Source organism: Calypte anna, chromosome 7 (assembly GCF_003957555.1).
Source record: "Calypte anna isolate BGI_N300 chromosome 7, bCalAnn1_v1.p, whole genome shotgun sequence".
NCBI lineage: Eukaryota > Metazoa > Chordata > Aves > Apodiformes > Trochilidae > Calypte > Calypte anna.
In genome coordinates this window covers 3812972-3833534 of record NC_044253.1, presented here as the reverse complement: position 1 = coordinate 3833534, position 20563 = coordinate 3812972, and the positions used below count along the sequence as shown (strand labels likewise).

At 38.6% G+C, this 20563-nt stretch overlaps 1 protein-coding gene across 1 annotated transcript in view; it reads right to left on the bottom strand.

Moving 5' to 3' along the window:
* GTDC1 (glycosyltransferase like domain containing 1) overlaps positions 1-20563 on the bottom strand; it is a 181702-nt gene that overhangs the window by 78512 nt on the left and 82627 nt on the right. The window contains exons 6-7 of the mRNA XM_030454512.1: positions 9375-9542; positions 5946-6119 (exon numbers count right to left, since the gene is read on the bottom strand). Coding sequence (XP_030310372.1) covers positions 5946-6119; positions 9375-9542 — 342 coding nt within the window. The remainder of the gene's footprint in view (positions 1-5945; positions 6120-9374; positions 9543-20563) is intronic.

The following is a 20563-nucleotide window of genomic DNA, read 5'->3' as shown; positions in this document are numbered from 1 at the left end:
TTTGCCCTTTGTGGCTTCTCACATCCCAGACTTGGAAAATATGAGCTGTGATACTGAGAAAGGTAAGAAGCCAGCACAGCCCCACAGTGATAAATGAGTTTGCATCATCTGTCATTAGAACTTCCTGCCAACAGGGTCATTCCCTATTAAATTACCACTTGTCAATGTTTAAAATACTGATTGATAAATGACTGTGCCAAAACTGATAACACGACAGCTTTTATTTTCTAATATTCTTGGTTACCACATTCTGCTACTTCAAGATACAGATATAGTACTTTTTTTTTTTCCAAGTTCTTTAGTGAAAGACAATTTAATCTAATGCAAAACTAACAGGTACTGTATAATGATTGGTCCTGATATACATTACATACTATTCTTCTTGCCAAAATAAACCTACTGGCGATTTAGCGATATGGGTAGATCCAAGTTTCACATTTCATCAAATGCTAGTAATCTGTTTTATCAATATAAACTGCATTTTAATGAAAAAATTCTTTTCTTCAGTACACTTCACTTCCAATGCCCCAGAGTATAATAATTCGTTCATGCTGTAGAACAAGAATGTTTTACAAGACCTTAACTCTCCAGAGAAATTTCTCTGTAAATACAAAATGCAAGTTTTATGGGAATGTGTTGTATGCAACATGAGCAGTACCCAACATAATAAAAAACTAGGTTGCACAGAGAATTCTGCTTAAGTATCCTTGTGAGCTATTGTGAGACTAAATGGTTATTATGATAGTGTTTAGTGGAATACCTATACGACAGATAAAAGACAGCCAGTGAAACTATTTCTGTCCCTGAAAGGATAAAAACAAATTAGTTTTTTAGAAACTTCTGCAAAATGAATACATCCCAGCAGACTGTTCAGCCAGTACCCTAGGAGGGCAGTCTCAGTCTGCTACTATTGGGGAGTGCTGAGGACAAATATTTTTAGGATAAACCCAGAGCTTTCTGCCTGGAAGGCTAGGCTGGAGCAATGGCTACTGCTCCATGATCCAGAGAGAGAATGGAACCTCCTGCATCATCCCTCAACCTTCCTCTCACAGCCCACAATGCAGTTCTAGAGGCAAAACCACATAAAAAAAAGCAACCCTGAAAATAGATGCTTCATCCAACCACCCAAACCCATAGATGTGGCTATCTGCACTTATCCCAGAGTAACCAACCTGCAGCCAAAGGCTCCAGAACTAAAAGACCCCATTTTATAACCCTTTTAAACCCCTACTGCAACCTTTCTTCCCAATAGCTGCAGTGTCCCAGATCTTGAGAGCATCCCTCAAGCTTGTTGTGCAACCTTCCCAGTGTGCCACCACCAGCCCTCACAACCTGCTTGCGGCAGGTGGGGAGGAAAGACATTCAGGGGAGTAATTTCCATCACCCAGTTCTTCAGCAGCAAGCCCCAAGGTAGGAGCAGTCTATTGGCATTTTCTAATTATGCTAACTACCCATAAACTGTGGGGGCAGGGAAGCTGTGCCCACCAGAGAGAGCAACGTGCACCATGGAGCTGCACGAGCCACCACCAAAGGCAGTAGCAAGCCTCAGTACCAGAATCACTATCATTAGCATAGTACTACACCTAAACTAATATATGCTATTTCACTGGATGGTTAATTAGCCAAAAAATGGCTCTTCTAAGGTATACTGCTTCCCATATTCAAGCCAGTTCACTTGAGCTCACTTGGGTACCACTGCTGAGCATCTCTCTGTGCGACGCAGCCACTGCCCCAGTGCCCATCCATATCTTTGGGCTCCTGTGGATTCAAAATCCTCCCTCCTTGTTGACTTCTCTGTTTTTCCAGCACAGCAAAGCTACTGTATAGTGTCAGGATTAGAGAGAAAGGGGAAGCCTCTGATTTATCTAAACAAAGTTCTGAAACTCAGCCCTGTAAACCTGGTTCAAGTGATGATTTTTATTTTTTCTTCCCCAAACCAGGCTCCTCCCCACACAACATTCATGTTTCTGTACAAGAGATACTGTCAGCATCTTTTAAAAACTTCTGCTTTACTCAGGAACTCCCTTGGCTGTCCCTAAAGTATTCTCTAATTAGCAAATTCTGCCTCTCTTACACAACCAGTAAAAAAAAAAAAAAACAAATAAAAAATGGTTGAAAATGTCCTGTTCACTGTACCAAGTTATAAAAGCAAATGAAGAAAAACCAGTCTAAAATCTTTAATTCTACATCAAAATGTGTAGCAGGGATAATGCAAGATTCTCCCTAACAAGTTTCACTTAAAAGAAACTTTTATACTTTTATCTTTTATACTATTTCACCTTAGTCCAATACATATTTGGAGTTCTCAGGAACACCACTTTATTCTTGCTTATAAATACATCATCCTTTTCCACCATATCATGAAGATATACCACAGTCAAGAGCAAGGAAGCAAAATCTGTATTACAAGCATATTATATGCAAAATCTATCTATTACCATTTTTCTTGAAACTAATTTCAAATATGCCAACTGCCATAAACAGTCTGGATGCAGATGGGCCAAGGGAATTCATACACAATATCCAAAACCTTCCAGATGTGTTCCAGCATAGTCTGCTGGCACGTGGACACCAAAGACAAGATCAGTAGAAAGGAGTTGTGGGGTTTTTTTTCCTGGATCAGGGTTGGCCACTGCAAAAGTGGGAATAGATTCTATGAAAATATTCATATTTTGATATTGCTTGTACCAGAAAAAAAAAAAGTTTCATTTACATCAAAATAGGAAGTAATCTGAAATTTAGCCAGTTACAATTTAAGTGTGAATACCAGTGTATTTAATTCACTAGGTTGTAAAAGCCTGTCTGATATGCAGCACATATGGCACACAAGATCATCTGCTGGTCTCCATCCCTTGCAATCCCCATGGTACTATGAAGTGACAGCCTTAACTCCTTAACTTGGAGGGGTTTTTGTCCCCAAGAAATAGGTACTCTGAGATGTATTTTTCCAAAATATACTTCATCAGGATGCATAAAGAGGAGAATTCCAAGTCATAAATGATAGAGGGCAAACACACCTGGAGTAGCTGTGGCACCACTGCAACATGAAACCAGTTGTTGTCAGAACCAGAAAACAGGAGGATTAGGTGAGTAAATTTCTTATTCTGCTAAATCCTCAAATCCTTTCATCTCTCCTCATTGTCAGATAAGGAGCACAGTCTGGTTTTCACTCTGGAAACACCAATACTCCCTTAGAACAAATACGTATTAAGTAGAATTTTTATTAAAAACCATTGATAATTCCTCTCACAAGTAGAAAAGCAATGATTAGATGCCCATCTGAAATATCTAAATACACACTACGTGTAGGTGTAATGGCACCTTCAACAGTTATCACAAGTATCTCCTGTGATATCCATCATTACACCTTTGCTCTGAAGTGATCATTTAACTATGCTGCTTGTGCCAGTTTGTGCATCCACCACTTACAGTAATTACATTAAAAGGTAGATATGCCACAGGATTAACTCATGTTACATGCTCCTTTATTACTTTGGTTTTGATCAAGGGTCAGATATATTTTATTTTGCCCTATGATTGAAATACTAATCTAAAATGATTTTTAAAAGATCACCATCAGCTGCACAAGGATGATTTCTTAGATTACCCCTCTCCTAAATCCAAATGAAGATTATGTTCAAGACACAAACTCACCCTGAGATGTTCACACACAAAATAAAAAAGGTCAAATAAAAAAAAAAAAATCACGCTGGCTATTTTGCCTTTAGAATTTTTAAATATTTTCCCAACATCTCAGCAAAATTATGCATTTTAAAAAGACTGCAGGCACTGAAATGATTGTCAGTCATGCAAATAATCACTTACTTACACTGTATGAGTTTGGTTTGGATAAAGCAAATTACCATTTGAAAATAACTTGAAAAACACTCTGGACTAAGAGCTTGCTTTATAAATTTTAGCTTGGCCACAATTTTTCTTAACCTTTTTCTCCTCCATCTCCATTCAGTCACTATAGTATTACATCTGGAATTAAAAAACAGCATTCAATTGCCACAGGTGCATTCAACATTATTTAAACCATGATCTTGTGAAGAAATACTAAATATTGGCTGGAGCTGAAGGTCAAAACCTGAAGAAGTTCAGAGCTATGCAGAAACAGAACTTTCTCCTGCTTTTTTTTTCCCCACCTCTGTATTGACACTGGGCTTTCTCTAGGTAAACCCAGACCTTACCTCTAGAGTTAGTTGTTGAATAACATACATATTAGAAGGATTAGAGCTGATATTAATCTGTCTCTCACTCTGCTGAGAAAGTTGTACAGTCAGGTTTCTTATAAACATTTTAATTTTGCCCATCACTGCTGAAAATAGTTTTTTTGATACCATTTCAAGTGCAAAAACCACAATTAAAAAACGTGAAAAGTGTCCTGATATGTAAGATGAGATTTAATACAAGAGCAGGACATTAAAACAAGCATCCAGCAAAATGGGATCTTCCTCTTAACCAGTTTGGATAGTAAACCCTTAACCAGTTTGGATAGTAAAGTACCTACCTAATCATCTTCTGCTCTGGACAAACAATCACTGTCTGCATGACTTCAGACTCATTTGTCAGCTCTTGTTTGACCCCATTTGCCAGGGCTGACAAATCCAAAAGGGCCAATTTAATGTATGAGACAAGCTTATCACAGCTTCATCTCCAAAACTAGGGGCAATGTGACTTCCTAAGGTATGCCAAAAAAATCCCAGAAGACCCTCTTGAAATGGGTCAGTATCAACTATGCTGAGCATTCACAGCATTCCCTTGCTCTTTAAAAACATGATCTCTAAGAAGCAAGAATAGATCCTCAATGATATACAGGTACTGACCTCAGCTGCCAACCAGCCAGCCAAGACCCTAAGGAACACTGGAGGATTTGCCAAAAACACAGGTTTTCCTTTAGACATTGATTTTTAAAGGATTTGCATTAGTGCTTTAGAAAGAATATAAAGTTTTCCAAGATACTGAAATGCAAACCTGGCAGTGTGAATATCAACTGAGCACACACCCTTGGCTCCTGTACTCAAAATCTCTCTGGGCCAAACTTCTACCAATGTATATTTAGTCTTTGAAATAACTGGATGAACAAACTGTCATTACAATGCCTGCCATCCTTATTGCAGAAAAAGAAAAAAAAAAGTAAAATAAAATGTACCCAGCATTGTGCTGGTTTTAAGAGCATAATCAAATATAATACAGAATCATCCTCTATTTAGTGCAGGTCCCATTGAAGCAAAGTTCCTGTTCAGTGGGAGGAGAGTCCCTTATAAGAGGAAAAACAATTGTTCCAGGTTTAATCAAAATTGAACAGAATCCAGTGAATGTTCCCTTTGAGCCACATAACCCACCACTAATTTCAAGACGGGCTCTGCAAGGAGGGCAATAAAAAATGTCCTTCAGAGTAACTGCAGAAAACTGAAGTGCAACCCGGGCTGCAGGCAACAGCTGCAAGCCTGCACCCTGTGACTGGGATGCTCGGTGCCTACCTGGGAAGCAATAAAAAAAGAGGGAATAAGAGAGAAGAGGGAATAAAATCCCATTGCAACACAGCGAGGGAAATCTCGTTTCTTGTCTACGGCCGGATCGCTTTTAACTTTCTCCACGATTCCTTCCTCCTCCTTGAACCTCCCCCTGTGCAAATTTATACAGGGCTGAGGAGCAGGCAACTCCTCAAAGGGTGAAACAAGAGGGAAATCATGGAAACAAGTGGGAAATCACTCATCCTGAACGATGCAAGTTTGGATGATGCACGGTAAGGACGGGAGAGGCGGATGAGGCGCTGCCTGCGTAGCCTCTGATTACTGAAATACATTTATCAATTAGGGGACTTTGCATCTTCTCAGACTCTTTCATTAATGATGCTTTAGCTGATTAGTTCAAACGTCACCATAAATAGAGACTTTTGACAGGCTGGAGGCAATTTATGACGTGGAAAATGCACTGACCTGCTCACATCAGGAAACCTGACTGGAAAATAAAGAACTTGGCACTTCGGTCTGATTATTTTCTCCAAATCCTTAGGTCTGTGGTCAGGAATCAGCTTCATAAATTTCCCAATGGATGTAAGAAATGATTCCATATTAAAAGCAGAGTTGAACACCACGACATCAGCAACCAAACTGTAAAAAGTGGTTAAGATTAATGAGTGTACTGCTTCTGCAAAAGGAAATCTTAAAAATGCAATAAGAATAGAATACATTTCTCATAAACAAAAGGTAGAAGTGGAATGCCAATTGAAACCATCATCTTCATGTGAATTAGGAGTAGTGTATGTACCTTAAGTAGAAAGGTTTTGATTTCTGTCTACTGGCTCTTTGAAATGTTTTTTACAATTCTTCAACTATATAATAAATTATTATTAATCTACAGGAACACATCTTATTATCTCTGTAGATTATTCTTCACTGATAAAATGGTAAGCAGAATATTAATGACATTACCCCATAAAAGCACTATAAACAAGTAAAGCCCACTTATGACCTTTGTTGCAGTAAAATTAAAAAAAAAAAGAAAAATCCTTAGAAAGAATCCTTCACACTGAAGGACAACTTACCTTTGTCCTTCAACTGATCAAGTGTGTCAGGTAGCAGAATACTAAAGAAATAAAATGTTAATTTAACTCACACATACCTAGTCCTGATTAAAAGTATATTAATCCAATATATGTAAGAAATACAAAGCACGTGGTCCCCCCAAAAAAAGTTTCAAAACATTTGGAATATTTATGAAATGTTTTGTTCCTTAGTGCTGTGTTTTAAAATCAATCAGACCAATAATTTTAAGATGTAGTTCAGTGATAATACAGGCATTATTTCTCCACTTCTAGTCAGAATGAGAAACTATCAAAAAAACCTGAAATATCTGGAAGTTTATCCTGGAAGTGCTGACACAATCTTAGCTAAACTGGCACACACACAACACTAATGGAGGTAAGGAATGCTTTATAGCTGGTTGGTTTTCTCAATATGTTATATATTGTAATACAGACCCACGGGGTCATAAGATACATTGAGGACACACGTTCATAAGTCACCAGGCTGGTGAAAAGTATATTTGAGGTGAGAGGCTGTCATTCATCCTCACTGCATCTCACTGCTGTCTGGTCGAGAGAAGTGACACTGCTCACCAAAGCAGCAGGAGTCAGAAGGAAAACTTTAAAAAAAAATAAAATAAAAGTACTAGAGAGAGAAGTAATTCTTTTCAAGCAGGCTGTGGGAGCTGAAATGCTTGCTGGAATCCCACCTTCTTCCCTACCTATGGTTTTTAACCCAGTCTCATTTTATTTTGTACCCTTCATTTTTTTTGTACAAACATTCCAGTCATCTGTTCTGGATTGATTTACAGAGACATGAGACAATGCAGGAGTCCAGCATGTTTTTTGGCTGATCTCTGACACATAAGAAAGGCTCCAACACCATCATCTCTGCTTCTCTTGTGCATGAGGTCTTACTGCCCAACTTGGTCCTAGAGGTTCTGCATAACACAAGCAAAGAAGAAAGCTCTTGCCACCTTCAGTGCTGAAGAGCCAAAAGAAATCTCAGCCATCAGCCAAAAATATTATTTTATTTCATTAGCCCTAGAATCATTAGGGAGAAAAAAAAAATCTCTTTTTTAATGATTCAAAGCATCAGCATGAAGATTCTACTTGCTGCCATTTTTAAGATCTCTGAAACTCATCAGTAAAACTGGAAATTTCTAATGGATTTTGGAGGATGGCATTTCTTTGCAGATGACCATTGAGTAGTTACAAACAACAAAGAGGAGATGGCTTCTGTCTGTTGCTAAAAATGGGGTTTCTGAAGTAACAAAAAAGGAAGATGAACATTTTACTATTGTCACATAGAAAGCTGTTGGAGGCTGAATGAAAAGGAATGGAGCATCTGTAGAAGTTGACTTTAAGAAAAAAGATATTTTTATTATCTTAAAAATGCCTATTTTGAGAACAAACATCATCTTACAATAGAAGTGTGAAAAGTAACTGCCATAATTAAGCAAAATAGGTATACAAAAATATTCCTTGTGCCATCAAAAATATCAAAAATTGCATCTGGAAATGGCTGCTTCTGTGTTCTAAAGATCTTTCATTAGATTCTTCCATCTCTAGAGCCCAGTGAGTGAAATACTGCAAATGCAGCAGCAGAAACAGCTACAGAATGGTCAGAGTACCCATAGATCATTAGTTCAGTATCAACTGGCTTATATTATAAAGATTCAAAAACTCATCTTGTTCCCCTAAACCCCTTTTCCTAACTAATGTGGGATGGGGGAAAATCATGGATATGAATTTATTTCAGTTTGAAACAACTGAGTTTTGCTGTTTCACTTTGGTCTGCACAGTGTCTAAGCACAAAGCTTTTCAGTGTTGCTGTTATTAACTTCCTTCATTAACTCACATTGGAGAAATACATTTGTTTTTAGCAACAATAAAGGACAGCAGCCTTTAAACCGTCTGGGTATTTTAGCACTGCACAATCTCTGAATACTAGATGAAAGAAATATAAGGATTTATCTGGTATGTTTACTGCCCTCTCTTCACAAGGAAAGCACTGCAGTACATTTTAATTTCAGTTTATTTCCCTAAAACCCTGCATATGATTTCAGTTGGATGCTGTAAAAGCTATGGCCAAGCAAAAGCTGATGAGCTGTAGATCTGCAAAGCATCCATGAAACAAAAAAATCTTGCTTAGGGCCAAGATCAGAATCCCCACCACTAAGAGGTACCCAGGACACCATCGGTGGTGGACTTTATGCAAGAAATTGAGTTTGTAGAACAGATTGTTTCTGCCCCAGCACTCTTATCAGCCTCTCTTCAAGGCTCTCCTGGCACCTTGGTTTGCTACAGAGTCAGAGAAGAGTCCTCAGGTTTATGATGCTGCATGGCTGTGGACTGAAGGACACCTCAAATAAAGAGCAAGTGGTGCAAGAAACACCTACCATGAAAGAATCTGGTTGTATCCATACTGAAAATCCCTTTCCTGGCATTTCTGGATAGGATACACCAACTGGTTCTCATGGAAGTAGAGGACCTTTTTCAATTTGGCAAGGTCAGGGCGGAGGGCAGAGAGTTCAGCCAGGATTAGCTGCAGTTCTGCAAAGCATCCATGAAACAAAAAAATCTTGCATAGGGCCAACACACAGAGCAGAATCCCCACCACTAAGAGGTACCCAGGACAGCATCGGTGGTGGACTTTATGCAAGAAACTGAGTTTGTGGAACAGATTGTTTTTGCCACAGCACTTTTATCAGCCTCTCTTCAGGGCTCTGCTGGCACCTTGGTTTGCTACAGAGTCAGAGAAGAGTCCTCAGGCTTATGATGCTGCATGGCTGCGGACTGGACACCTCAAATAAGAGGGAGCGGCGCAAGAAACACCTACCATGAAAGAATCTGGTTGTATCCATACTGAAAATCCCTTTCCTGGCATTTCTGGATAGGATACACCAACTGGTTCTCGTGGAAGTAGAGGACCTTTTTCAATTTGGCAAGGTCAGGGCGGAGGGCAGAGAGTTCAGCCAGGTTAAGCACCGAGCTTGCAAAGAGGATCCTGGAAAACAAGGAGAGCAGTGTTTGCTGGTGGTGAGCATGCTCACAGGGGTCACCCCTTCCCCTTCTTTCCCCCCCCCTCCACCTCCAAAGAAAAACATAACCCCTATAGGGACACATCAATAGCTAAGCCTTAATACCATGTAGCAGCATTCGAAGTTTTGATCTCTTAAAAAGCAGCTGCTAAGAACCCAACTAGAAAAGCACTGAATCTCATTGGTCTTCCCAGCTCGGTTACAGAGAGATGCAAAATAATAAAAAAATAAAAAAAGGCTGGATGGATTTTATTGAAAAAGGCAAGAAAAGCTGTATCTGAAGGACAAATGGAACAAAGATAAGGCTGACTAGGGAATACTTTGCTTGCCAGTTTCATTACACTTTACTTCTTTATGCAACCAACTACTGAAATTCAATATATGAGCAGGAATGGTACATGTTCATGTTATGACATAAACCTTTTTGATTTATGCAGTGCACTTATCTAGTATGGTCTATTTTTCTTTTTTTCTTTTCCCCCCCCTTCCCTCCCCAATCATTTTTCTGTTTTATTTTCACATTTTTATTAGGTATCTTCTACAATGAAATGTTGTTTCTACCCTCACACCCCAGTACTCCTGCTATTCCAGTCTACAGCACTGCTCACATCCTTCAGTTATACAAAGCAGCACAAACAACACTAACAAGCTGCTACCTTAGCCTAAGTGACCAGGATACCAGAAAATTTATGGATTTAAAGTTGTAACACAAAACTGTGGCCCTGCTGTAACCAGTGGCAGATTTCCCTGCATTTCAACACAAGTACTTTGCTTGTTCAAGCAAACCAGCTCCTCAACCTACAGAGAACTGCAGAGCCACAGACATCAGTGTTACACATTCCTCATCACAAGGGGTTGGAAAAAAACAATACAGAAAAAAACAAAAAAAGACAACCCGAGATCAGGTTTTTACTACACATAAAACATTAAGCTTGAATCAAGTACTTTTTAACATGTTTATTTCTGACTTTTTTTTTTTTTTTTGCTTTCCACCTCATAAGTCATCCAGATTCAGAATTGATTGATTCTGAATCACCACGTTTGATTCTTTTAAAATCTCTCCTACTTTGTCTTATTTTTATTCCTGTTCATTCTCCTATTTCATTGCCATTCTTCCTCTTTTCAGATGGATTTTGTGTGCAAGACTACTACCCCAAACTGACATCACTATTACAAACTCCTGATTCTGGTTGTCAGCTTTAAAACTCGTGAACTTTCCCGAACATCCATATGTAGCTTATTATCACCTATGCTAACATGCACCATTCTCAGATAATCTGCAGCTACAGAACAAACACTTCCTAGAGAACAGATCCCATATCCATCTTCATCAACCTGAGTCAATGCTAATCTGAAAGGCTTATGGAAGGAAGAGATGAATGTTATTGCCTTGTTCATCAAATATTTGATCCTTCTAAAGGGACTGTCAAACTGAATGCCAATTAAGATATGAGCTTGGGTTTACTGCCAGCCATTCGAAGAGGGAAATGTAATTTTACATAAGTCTTAACTCATTTGTCATGAAGAATAATAACCTCTGCACCCTGTACTGACTTAGGTACTGGACGTAGAGGAAAGGTTCCTATGAGGGATGTGATACCCCTGCTCAGAGATGAATTCCAGCTCAGCACTGACATGAGAAAGAAAAATACAGATAGGAGAAAGCATACGTCCAGTATCACAAATACAAGACAAAAGAGTTGCTTGGCAAACTTTTGGGGATTTCTGGATTGAATTATAGGTTATCCCTTACCGATTTTTCAGAAAATCTGCATGAGTTAGGAGGAAAATGGGATGGATTGAGGAGAGCATCTAGGAGCAAGGTTGTGTTTGAAGGAAGAGCAAGGAAAAATAAAAAATAAAAAAAGATGGCACACTGGGATTGAAAACAGGAGAAGCAGCACAGAGCAAGGCACAGAAACAAGAGTAGAAAGAGAAGACAGCAGGGGTGCCAAGGTTAACATGATGACTGGAGAGAAAAGGGCACCAGGGAGCAGGACAAGAAATGAGATCCAAGATTTAAGCTCGGACAAAACTGTGTAGCTCTGAAATCTCTGAACTCATTCAAGACAGACAAAAGAATAACTAGAAGAACATGAAAAAAAAGATGGTTATATCCACAGGAAAGGAAAACCATGTTCACACACTGGTTTAGACAAACCAGAAGATGAAACAGCATCACTAGAGAGCTGGAGGCTGGCTTCTAGTAGTAAGACAAAAAAAGGCCAATATCTTGGAAAGCTTGCAAGAGGTAGACCCAAATTTCCTCCACTGTAAAGGGGAAGTGATAAGACTCAATTAACAAGCAGATTGCTTATCACTGCCCAGCTCATCAATAAACCAGCATCAAGAGAAAACTGTTGTGATTACTAGCAAATTGAGATTTAGAGCCTGAAACAGCACTGCTCGTGTTCCTCACAGTGAGAAAGAAAAAAAGAAAACCATTATTAAAACCATTCCTGATTTGCTTGCATCCCAGAATTTAACTCAACAAATACAAGATGCTCTTCCACTTGTTTCTTTACTGGAAAAAAAAAAATAAAAGAAAAAAAAATGAAAAAAAAAACCTGCTAACTACCTAACTACCAGCAATAACCAATTTTTCTCCAGCACTCTAAGCTTAAATAACACCTGACAGCACGAGTTGCCACAAATGTGCCCACAGAGCAGCCACCTCCCTGGCTGATGGACTCGTGCAGGGCACTGGAGGATATATGTGCTCAAATGTATTTCCACTTAACACCTATTACAAGGGGAAGAAAGGAAAGTTTATTATAATGTAACGTGCAACATAAATATATGTCAGTTGTCATTCCGTGTGACATCAACTTGCATTTTACCTCAGGTTATTATTTAAGTAATAAATCCTAACAAGGTGAACTCCATCATTCCACCGAGTGTATCCTGGAGGTAGAGACACAAGGTGATGGCAAGAACGTTGGAAACATGGTAATTCCTGACAGCTGCTGCTTGAGCACAAGTTAAATTGAACAGTTTATCTCAGCATAAAGATGTTATAAGGTTTTATGTTTAATTTAAAAAAATTAACATAAAACCCAGAGAAAGCAGAGTTAGGCAATCTTTCACAAACATGACATACTACAATCACTGTATAAGCTGGATTAGTACTTATTACCATGCTACTAGAGAATTAAGCTGTTTTTAGACCACCAAAGAGCTTTAAATTGCAACTTTTGTCTCTGTAAGAGAAACCTATATTTAAAACGTCTGCTAAATTCAAATTAACAGCTACATCATTAACTCACCATCTCACCAACCCCCCCCCCCTTCCATTTCAACTACTATTATGGTATTCTTATCTAGACCTATCAATGCTACAAAATACACAGAACTCTTCAATAACTTGTGAATCCTCACAAAACCTTTGTTGAAGGTCACATTTCTAAGGCAACTGCCCCAGCTCTCCCCTCCAAAACATCCCCAAGCATTTTTCTCTGTTACAAATGACCTTCATCCACAGAGCAGGACCAGCACACCCTCAGTGGCATCCCTGCCTTGGAGGCTGGCCAGATTTCAGGGCCACCATCCCCACAAGCTCTGCTCTTACACTAAGCTTGTGCTTAATCTGAATCACTTAATAGTCCTTCTGACTTCTGAGGAGCTACTTAGGTGAATTAAGTTAAGCATGTGCTTAATTCAGACAAATATTCATGGGAGGGAAGCTTGCAGGTTCAGAGCCACAATGTGCCTAGAGAATACTCTGACCTTTGCTATTGTCTTTCCCGTTATTGTACACCAAAAAAGCAGAAAGTAACATCAAAACCTTTTTCTCTAATTATTAGTAGACAAAATGACCATCTTATATCCATTTTTAGATAGTATATAGATACCATTTATATCAAGCAAATTATGAAAGTAAGATGCTAAAGTATTTGTATTTTCCTTTATAAATCTCGTGTCCCATACCCATGATTTACTTTTTTAATGCACTGCCCCAAATCTTTCAATTAAATTCCCACACAACTTAACTAAAAACACATTTTGCCTTCCTCTTGGGAGACCACATAGGGCACACTTATGCATCTATGGATATGGAGGTTGAACTCCCCAAGTCACCAGGCTTACAGCACCAAGTGAGTTTAAACCAGCACCTGATTTCTCCTGGAATATTCCTTCTGTCTGGCAGAAGCTCTGCCAGCACAGAGGACTGATGGACACAGCCCCCATTTGCACCTCAGCACAGGTAACCCAGTTGTCCCTGGAAAACAAGGAATATTGCAGGGTAGAATCCTGCAGCAGCAACAGGAACCTTCCTGCACTGCAAATTAAATCCAAGGCCATAAATATCTGCTGCAGAACAACTACATTCACAATAATATTAGTTTAGCATTGCAAAGCTGGCAGTCCAGACCAGAGGCACGAGAACTCTTCATCTGCCAGGTGCAGTAGTACAAAAACCACTACAAATGTGAGGGGATCCAGTACCTTTTAGGTAGTAAAAATAATAAAGACTATTAGATGTCACCAAATCAACTTAGATTCATCCACCCTTCAGGCCAGAACAAGTGTTTTTATAGAACAAAAACCTTGAGCACCTGGAGACACCAAAGCCCCCTCTGATGTGTCTGACAAGGCATTGACTGTGTTGTTCTTGCAAACCCCCTAATCAAACTTTATCAAGAAATACATGTTTTTTTCCTGAAATTTCCATTGGCTGGCCTAATGTCATACAGAAGAGTCCTAAACCCTCAGGTTTTCACCCCAAATATATGGTTTTATTCTGGGCACAGTTCTTGTTGGAAGTCAGGGTGCCACTGGGGACCACACAGTCACCATGACCCAACAAATCCTCATGGATATCTGTAAAACACAGAGTCCAGTCATGCCACTGCTGATGGCTACACTTTCCCCAGAAGATAAATTTTATAGCATGTAACAGGTCAAGGAAAAGACAAGATACATGATCATGAACATAGCCACCCTGAGAAAGAAGGGCTTCAAGGAGTCTTCAAGATCCTGTTCTTCCATCATACAACTCCCCTGATTTCAACCCAACAATTCAGGCAAGTCCATGGATTTGGCTTTAAGTTATTTTTCAAGTGTAAACTGTATATAAAAAACATTATTAATGCCTGGAGTGTTAAACAGACCAATTATTTTTGTTTATTATTACACACATTTTTATATGATCAACTTGCAGAAGTTGTATTTTTATCTCTAGACCAAGAATACACAAATAGCAATCAGATATAAAATGCTTTTCCATTTCCCATTAAACAATAGATGACTCTGAATTTCTGAACAATAAATACTAATAAGTGAAAATATATGCTTGTATACAGTATAATAAATAATAAATTAACAATAATTTTTGACATGAATGTACAAATGTCAGAAATCCTTATAAGCAGTATAATATATATCTCACAAATTAAGGTTTTCTAGATAGGGCATAATTTGAAATGTTTGCAGAAATAATTAAGTCTTACTATTTTAGCATTCTTTATTTTTCAGAACAAATCACAAGGGTTGTCATGCCTTTCATCTTAATTAGGCCATGTGTTTGTCTTATTTATTTGTTATGTACTTTCATAAACGTTTACAAATATTAATTGTAAAGAAAAATATTTTTCCCTCTTGCTGTAATTACTGTATGTACATATAGTGCACAGTGATAAATATTCATGGCTGCTACCAGTTCAGTAGTTTTGGATTTGGGGTTTGCCTCGTACACTAAAATGCAGTAGAAATTAATACTTCATTTAGCACTCCTACTGCCAATCCATTTTGATATTTTAATGTAAAAACACCTTTTTCCTCCCTCATTTTATAGGATGTTATTTTAAAGTACAGCTGAAATTCTCTTTCCTACTGTGACAAACCTTAGTTACATTTTCTGATAGAATTTACTGCCCAAAATCCAAAGCATTTTCCCCTTCTTCATATTTACCATGCACCAAACAACTCTAAACCCTCTGCATTCCCACCTGGAGTAGAACAGGGCTCCACTTCCAGCCCCACAACTCCATGTCCCACCCTTCCCTTTGTCACCCTCATCCCACCCAGAAGTTCAGACCCCTCTTAGGACCACGAGCAGAGCTCTTGAGAACCTCCTACCTAAACCTGCTGACTCCACTGATGTTATCCAATAAAGCTGGCACAGGGGTGAAGTTGAATACCAGCAAATTTCTCACATTTGAAATATTCAAGAGGCTCCATAAAAGTATTTGGAAATCATCTGTCCTGGTTTGGGATCAATTCCTTCCTACCCCTCTGAAACCTGAATGCAACAAGCTTATCAAAATATTTTCCTACAATGAAATCACAGAATCACATTGGTTGGAAAAGAACTCCAAGATCAGAAAGTCCAAGCATAACCTAAAATCTCAGAATCCAATTCTGGGGCCAGATCCCCAGATAATACAATTTGTTCAGAACTGGCCTGAAACACCACTATTTTTTATGACCTTTAACTCAAGAAAATAATCAAGAGGATGTGAAATCAGTTAATCAAAACTACTTTTCTATTTAACTTCAAGAAATAAGCTTAAAAGAGATTTTCTCACAGTCAAGACTTCTAGACTTCTTAGGGGTGTGTATTTGGATTGGTTTGGATTGCTTTGGTTTTTAGGCAACAAGAGTGAACCTTCTCAAATTTTATGAATTGAGGGGTACTATATTTTTTTATCCTGATTTGTAATTAAATTTGGCTTCAATTAATTCCTGACAGAGGCACATTTTTACCTTAGTGGCCAGATTGTTCACCATGGGCAGCAAGATCAAGCAGCTATAGCTGCAGTGATGGAGAGAAGAAGAAATCCATGAATCCACATCACCTTTACTCAGACTTCACACTGTCACTGTTAAATAATGAAGCAAATGCACCTTATTCAGAGCAGAACATAAGCAAATCAGAATAACCTACTAATGAAAAGTAGTCATTGCTGGATGGTTTAAGAGAGATGTATTGGACTCACCCAAATGTACATTGCAAGAAAAGAAAGGAAGAAGAAATAGGAAGAACTGCAGCAGAAGGCAACAAACTCACCAAGGATGAACACTACACAGGATCTGGAGATGTAGAAGACTTCTGAAAAAAAGGACTTGTAAAATTGTGATTCTACTCAGGAAAGAAACAGCATTATTTATCACAGAATCATAGAATTGTTCTGGATGGGAAAGACTCTTAGATCATTGAGTCCAACCATTAACCCAGCACTACCAGGGCCACCACTTAACCACGTCCCTCAACACCACACCTACACATCTTTTAAATCCCTCCAGGCATGGTGACTCCACTCTGAACAGTCTTATTTTAAAGTAAAAAAAACTATTTCACTGGGTGTCTTATCCATCCAGCTCTGGAGAAAAGACAAACATGCCAAATGCCTGGCATGAAAAAACACAATATACCCAAGAGTTTGCACCAATATAGAGAAGACCTGAGACTACACATAACACCACTAATTTCCAGTAGCAAATAGGAACAACAAGCTTGGAGGATATTTACTACACATAATCTGGTATCAATTTGGTTACAGGATGCCACAGAAGTGTCAATCAATGTCATGGATCTCATAGACATCATTTCAGGAAGATGGATTTATACTCCTGAAGGGTAATCAAACTCAGGGCAGCACACTCACCAACACAGAGAATCTCCCTTCGAAAGGTTTGTATAAACAGACACTTGAATGAATGGCAAAGTCAAACAATGGCTGATTTCCCTTTATTTTAAAAAAGCTCCTGGCAAACTCAAAACCCAAATCTCCTCCCAGTTTTCAGGTTTACACATTCCCTGTTTTAAAAAACAACAGAAGCCTCACTTCCATTGCACAGTCACAGAGATGATGAGCAGGGTCTCAGCAGCCTGGTTAGCAGTTTTGCCATTCAACTGCCACCAAAGTCCTATTCTCCCAAACATTTCAGGCTGCTTTGTATGTTCCTTTAGGCACTGCAATACCTAAACACCTTTTTTTTTTTTTTTTTCACAAATTTGAAGACTATCACTAAAAGGAACTTTGTTTGCTTCGCAAAATTGATTTCACATTTTTCTTCCATCCTGTGGCTCTGATTTCATTTTGCTCTTGTGGAGGATTTTCACAAAAAAACTCCCACTCCAGAGAATCAACTCAAGGCATTGCTACTGCCTACAAATGGGGACCTCAGGAAAAGCAGGATTCTTCCCAGAAAACTAATACAGTCCTCGAAAAAACTCAGACTGTCATAAAACCTGAGCAGCTGGCAACTCTGTCACCATGAAGTATCCATATGGAAGACCGAGATGTGTCAAACTACCCAAAACGAGTTTGGATAGTGCAGAAGATGGAATAAATAATTCAGTATCTTCAACACTTTCAACAGCAGGTAGTAGATATGCTACCTGCTCCTACAATGTGCCAAAATGTAACATGTGAGTGAGAGCGAGCGAGAGAATGTGAGTATCTCCAACCTGTTTTCCTGAGGATATTTTGCTCAAGGAACTTTTCTTTTTAGAGGCATATGATCTGTATCAGATGTTTGTCAGGAGCAGGCAGCACTACAGAACATTAGGAATAACTTAGTAATTTTAATATATAGTTACAAAGTGCATATCCCCCCTAGATATATATAAACCCACATCTTAATCAAATATTACAAAAATATAAGGAAATTGCAAGTATTTATTTTTGATGACTGCCCATCACACTTCTGTATTTGTTGTTGTGGCACAGGGGCAACTTTCCTGCCATAATGTAAGCTGAGCAAGCTACTCAATGTTATCAGAGAACTGGCAATCAAAACTACAATTTAAATATTTCTGCTCTATGTTCATCCAACAGTTCAACTGTAACTCTGCACTGCACAGTGTCAATCTCCTTCTCTAAGAAATAGCCACACCTTGGTGCATAAATGTACATCATGTACACTTAAGGAAGATAAAGTGACACTTCTGGTCCCTAAGAAATAAAAATGAGACTCTTTAATGCTTAAAAGCCTTCAGACCTGTATATCTGATGTCTATAGAATTAACTAAATCAAAAAGGGCAATTAGAAGACAGAGCATGTCACAGCATCCAGTCAGAGGTTTCCAGGAGAGCAGTGGCTCTCTGATTTGCCTGTTTAAGACAAAATCAAGTATCATAACTATTCCTCAAATAATAATATGGGACAACATGAGCTACTCACTAGCTCTGAGTGACTGTGAGTGCTGCAACACCTTGCTGGGCATTCAACACTGCTGCTCCACCAACATCTCCTGCAGGCAGAAGATGATGCTCACTCATTAGGACAAGATAAAAGGAGGTTGCAGGAGAGCCCCACTTACCGGAAGGTACAGGTAGACCACATCCTTGCCAGCATGGAGATATTTATCAAGCAGCACTTCACCAAAAAACATGCAGACAGGCCCCAGACCAATAGTTAAGGGGATATCAGCAAGAAAAAACTTATTCTTCATGTATTCCACACTAGTTTCAGTCTGTAGACTTGACAATTATAACGTTTTTTTAACTGGTCAAAGCCCATACTTGCTACCAGATTTGAATGATTATACTGAAATGGCTGAATGCTCAAGTGAAGAGAGATTTGAAAGTGAGACAAACACTCTCCTAAATTCAAAAGCTGCCAAACATATTTCATCAGACTTTCAAAAAATAATTGTTTGGTCTGTTCCGAATTAAGCTGTAAGTGCTTTAAGAGAGGTTTCTCTACAAACATGGCTACAGATCACAAAGGGGAGCATTTGGATCAAATGTAAACCTTCAGTCATATATTTATTAAATAAAACTTGTATCATGCCTGGCATGTAGCATAAGCTGTTTTAGTTCCACTTATATAACATGATTTAAGGTGTAGTAGGAATTGATGTCCTATCATTTTATTTCACATGGTATCATAATAGGCCTACAGTACCACCAGAAAAAAAAACCCCAAAAAACCCCAATACAGAACAACAAAATATATATATATATATATATATATATATATATACATGTATAAAAAGGTCTTTGCTCTGCAGCCTGGGCAAAGGAGTTTGGATCTCCTGACATGGGAGGTTGGGGACCAACACAAGAGCAGAGACAGAGGAGAGAATTCAAAGAAAAGCAGAATGTGCTAAAATCTGGGAGAATTTGACAGTTCTGAAAGTTTTAAAATCACCACCAGCTCCCAACTGAGCTTTTTGCAGGGCTAACAAGTAGCCACTGAGTCATGATAAAATCAGTTTTAACACAGACCCATTTCCTGAGTAAGCAAACTGAACCCCAATGGGCAGCATTTTGAGATTTTTTTTCCACACACATCATAAAATGCAAGAGAAAAATAATAATGATAATAATGATTTTAGGCTTCCAGGTATTTCACAAATTACATTTTCCCCACACCTCTCATATGCAGCTCTGGTATTTTGAAATGTCTGAATTCCTTTTATGCTTAAATAAAGCACCCAGTGCTGAATGCTCATTATTCCCCAGTAACATGCAGGAGAAGCACACACCTCTGGGGTTGAATTCATACAAAACCAAGTCAGAAGAATATACTGTATGCCTTCTAATCTTTAAGATTAAGAAACTGAGGCCAAAGCTTTCTTATCAAGGGCCACGAAGAGAACCAGGGCCACAGTGAGAACCCAGGAGCCCAAGCCAGAGCTGAAGATAAGAGAGTGTCATGGTCTAGTGATTTAATCAACTCATATATATAAATATATATGATCACATCACTGTCTAAATATCTTATGGACCCTGCTCACCACAGCACCTGACAGATGTCCCAAAAGAAAATGTTATCTTTGTGAGACTGTACACAGCCTTTCTGTATTTTCAGCTATCACATTTCCAGGCACAGACAGGACACGTAAATGCACATGGGTCTGCATGCATGCTCACACAGGTACACAAATACATAACATAAATATATACTCCAGGCATTTTCTGCACTTCAATCAAATTCCACCTTACAGCTGTGAAGCATTCTGAATTCATATATTTAAACTCTGGCCAGGAAAATTGTTGACAACAGCTAATTTGTTATTGGGAAAAAACTGTGC